General features: G+C 38.8%; 1 protein-coding gene across 1 annotated transcript; it reads right to left on the reverse strand.

Annotated features, from left to right (window-relative positions):
- Nucleotides 1-1,131: 1,131 nt before the first annotated feature.
- On the reverse strand, nucleotides 1,132-1,901 carry LOC129809530 (uncharacterized). The gene is made up of 3 exons (XM_055859457.1): nucleotides 1,812-1,901; nucleotides 1,634-1,714; nucleotides 1,132-1,563 (listed from the first exon to the last, which is right to left on the reverse strand). Exons 1-3 carry the CDS (start codon nucleotides 1,899-1,901, stop codon nucleotides 1,132-1,134), a joined length of 603 nt encoding a protein of 200 aa, XP_055715432.1.
- Between the last annotated feature and the right edge of the window lie 1,736 nt (nucleotides 1,902-3,637).

The following is a 3,637-nucleotide window of genomic DNA, read 5'->3' on the forward strand; positions in this document are numbered from 1 at the left end:
AGCAAGAATTGCTGCGGGTCCACACCAGAAAATGCTGGAGCACCCTTTATCGCTTGCTTCTAAGAGTGAATCTGGCGTCCTAATCGCTTCACTATAGTGAAGACCGACTGAGTAGTGAAGTCGATTCGATTGTGCCTTCGGAATAACTCGTCGAGCACTCACAATCCCATCTAGCGGAACTATAACGATATCGTAACTTGAAGTTAGCCGCGTTTATAGCACCCCTCAAGTCACTACCAAGAGTCTTCGTCAGGACGGGCTTTCTCCCTCCAACTGCTCTAGGTTCAACAGTCCTATTACAACATGTCCTTCCGTCTCTTTCGGAAACGCGGAATCATCGCCCTTCCAAGATATTTAAAAGTCTACAAGATCGGGGAAATTGTTGATATCAAGAGTAATGGTGCTGTCGGCGATGCAAACGATGCGGGCGTACAATGCTTACCGATGCAAAAACGGCCTAATAATCAATGTGACAGAACACGCTTTGGGCGTGATTGTGAACAAGCGCTTTAGGCATCGTAACATCCCCAAGAGGTCAAAGCCACTGGAGTCTACGTTAATCCGAAGCGTCAACCAGTTCAACCTCGCTGTGCCACAATCCTCTAAGTCGCCCCCGAACCCATCGTCTTGGCACCAAACCCATATGAATTCATAGCTTATTGTTCGAATAGCTATAGGTAATTTGAAATCATTTCTAGATTAGAACTTTGATATTTTCTAACGGGTTTGGATGGCCAAAAATAAAATACCACGAAGAAATACTCCTGACTTTAGGGCTTATACTTCTTCGTAGTCTTCTTTTTCTCTTTGTCCATATGAAGCATTGAGAATATCTCAAAATTCCAATTTAATTCCAGTTCTAAATTACCCCAATATACCCTAGTTCTTCTAACAAGAATAGATGCAGCGATATAATGAAGAAACAATAAAGATCAGGTACATAAATCTTGCAAAGATATTTATTTCTGCAAAATATTACACTAAGAATTAGCACAAAATACAACGAGCGGAGGGGAATTATGTCAGTTGAGAGAGAATATGGTCATCCTGGAATCCTCAAGTTCATCAGGGATTATTGTGCTCCTGGAAGATGTGCGCTGTAGTCTCTGCTAAAGGTCTAAGCTTTAGGGATCAGCGACGATGGTAGTAATATGGCAAGGGATGATGAATTGCAGCCGGAAGATAGGGATCATGATGCAAGAGGGAAGTATGGCTGAGAAGAGGTGCTGCATGGGCAACAACAGGAGCATGAGCCACAACAGGAGCCGCATGAGCAACGACAGGAGCAGCATGTGCAACATAGGGAGCATGAGCTGCAGCGATGATCGGCGCGTGATTAATTGCAGAGGATACATATGAAGTTGCAGCATATTTGGCAACAGGGGCATGATATGCAACAGGTGCAGCAGCCACAGCATGATGGAGTACAGGAGCATGGGCAGCGTAGACGGGAGCGTGGGCGTATCCATATCCTAAGGTGTAGGCTCGCTTAGTCTTCATGCCACTATTCATTTCGGCGCGCGATATCGCCACGAGGACTAGGACAAAAAGCAACAAAAGAACCTACAAAAGCCAAGAAGTCAATAAATTTTCCTGATCAAGTAATTTTGAGATCTTCGGGAAGTTAACTCACAGACTTCATGGCTGATGAACTGTCGATGCACTTTTCACTGGGACAACTGTGATCACTCAAATGACAAATTGATCTCAAAATCTACACCTTTTATAGGAAGCCTTTGGGCACTCCGACACTCCGGATTAAGTGCGTGTGACCAAAATGCTGTCTAATTGGATTTGTCCCACGACCTCACCACCGCCGTCAAGATACAGAGGAAGAGGGTGAGCTGTACACGGTATAAGACACCAGTCTCGATCACCAGATCGTGTCTGAGAATGGTCATATCCATAGGAAATTGTGCAATAGAACCAGACAGAAAATTGTATAATTGTTGTCACTTCTTAGTCCGTTGACACCACATGGCAGTGCAAGTTGAAAATTCAAAGGCAACGTGTGCAATAAAAAAGCAATTAGAAAATTATGTTTTGAAAAAATGTTGCTTTTGCACATAAACATGATAAACATAAAAGACAGGGAGGAACTTGATAAAAATTACCACTTAAAAAAGGTATAATCACAAATTTTCACAAAGTAATTTTTCATAGTCCATACCTGATTGCCTTAGGAGAAAATTCCAACTTTATGCATTTTCAGTGTTCTCACAAGTAACTCCTTTACCATTTATTTCTTAATCATCCGGCATTCGCTTTCATAGCAAGACACTCTGTGGAGGATTTTTAGACCATCTCATTGGCATGAGTAAGCTGAAGTTTCTATGCGGGGAAGTGGAATGCAGATCAGGTCAAACATCAAATAAAATCAGAACGTGTCCTTCTGCACCCCTTCAATCGTATTCAATATTCCACGTACATTAGCACCTATTTGTTGCCCCTGCGAAGATAAACAGGTGGTCAATCGGTGGGAAATTGCGAAAATGTCCACACTTGATACCATAATTCTTCGCGCAATCAAATATTTATGCTGCCCCTCAATGCTTTTCCCTCACACAATTTTCTGGGCATTTGTTAAATGTTAAGGTTAGCAGCATTTAATAGTGGAGAGTGAAGATGTTTCATACAGGGGTATCTAAAAATATGTTTATTTTTCTTACAATTTAAAACTTACAAGTGATGCTGTGCAATTAAATTTAGATAAGATACTTCTTTCAAATTTAACTGAAAAGAAAATTTCATTATCAAAATTTTATTAGGACAACCATTTAAAATTTCGGACAAATTGTATATCGGACTTTTATTATGCTTCTCAACATTCCTATTTTTTTTAGTTTTTTGGTGTTATACGATTCAAAAAAAAATGAAAAATTTCAGCCTCTATGAACGAAGTTGAAAGAACTCCGTTAGGAGAAAAAGCTTCAAGAATATTGTGTCCGATATTACACACAATCCAATGTCTATACTTTTAAATGTATTAAAAAGTAATTAGAGAAAACACAAACAAGAAATAATTCAACAAAGTATCCACTAACATTCCTGAAAAAGAAATAACAAAAAAAAACATCAGAGTTTGTTTATATCCAACCAGTCCAAAATATGGCACAGTTGCCCTAATTGTTTTCTTTGTTAATAAAATACTTTTATATTGCATATGGAAATGCAGATATCAAATACCTTAACCAGGCTGATAAATAAAAAATCGTCCAAGGAGATCTAGTAGGGTAAAGTGGTACAAGCTGGACAGTGGTACAAGTTGGACAATGGTACAATTTGGACAGGGCTTTTTGTCTTCATAAATTTAGAACTTCATTTTTATTTGAATATTTTTAATGCTTTAGTTTTATAATTTGGTTCCTTGTGCTCAAAAACAAATTTTGTACTGTATTTATCAAGGAAAAAAGCCATGTCCAACTTGTACCGGCGAATTGTCCAACTTGTAACACTAATTCCAAATTATATCACTTTACCCTACTTTGGAAACCTTTCATTTGCTCTTTAAGCCTAAAATAGACTGAAGTTGAATCATGATTAAACTTAAACTCTCAGTTTGGTCTAATCCATTACCGCTAAATCTTATAGGCTCAATATTTTTGAAGATTAGTCTATTTGATATACTTTAGACTTT

This window comes from Phlebotomus papatasi, chromosome 1, assembly GCF_024763615.1.
Source record: "Phlebotomus papatasi isolate M1 chromosome 1, Ppap_2.1, whole genome shotgun sequence".
In the NCBI taxonomy this organism is placed as follows: Eukaryota; Metazoa; Arthropoda; class Insecta; order Diptera; family Psychodidae; genus Phlebotomus; species Phlebotomus papatasi.

Excerpts from the sequence above, each read along its gene's own strand:
- LOC129809530 (XM_055859457.1), bottom strand. The coding sequence starts at position 1,901 with ATGACCATTCTCAGACACGATCTGGTGATCGAGACTGGTGTCTTATAC. Across the intron at positions 1,715-1,811 it reads TCTGTATCTTGACGGCGGTG|ATTTTGAGATCAATTTGTCA; the intron begins GTGAGGTCGTGG and ends TAAAAGGTGTAG. Across the intron at positions 1,564-1,633 it reads GTTCATCAGCCATGAAGTCT|GTTCTTTTGTTGCTTTTTGT; the intron begins GTGAGTTAACTT and ends TGGCTTTTGTAG.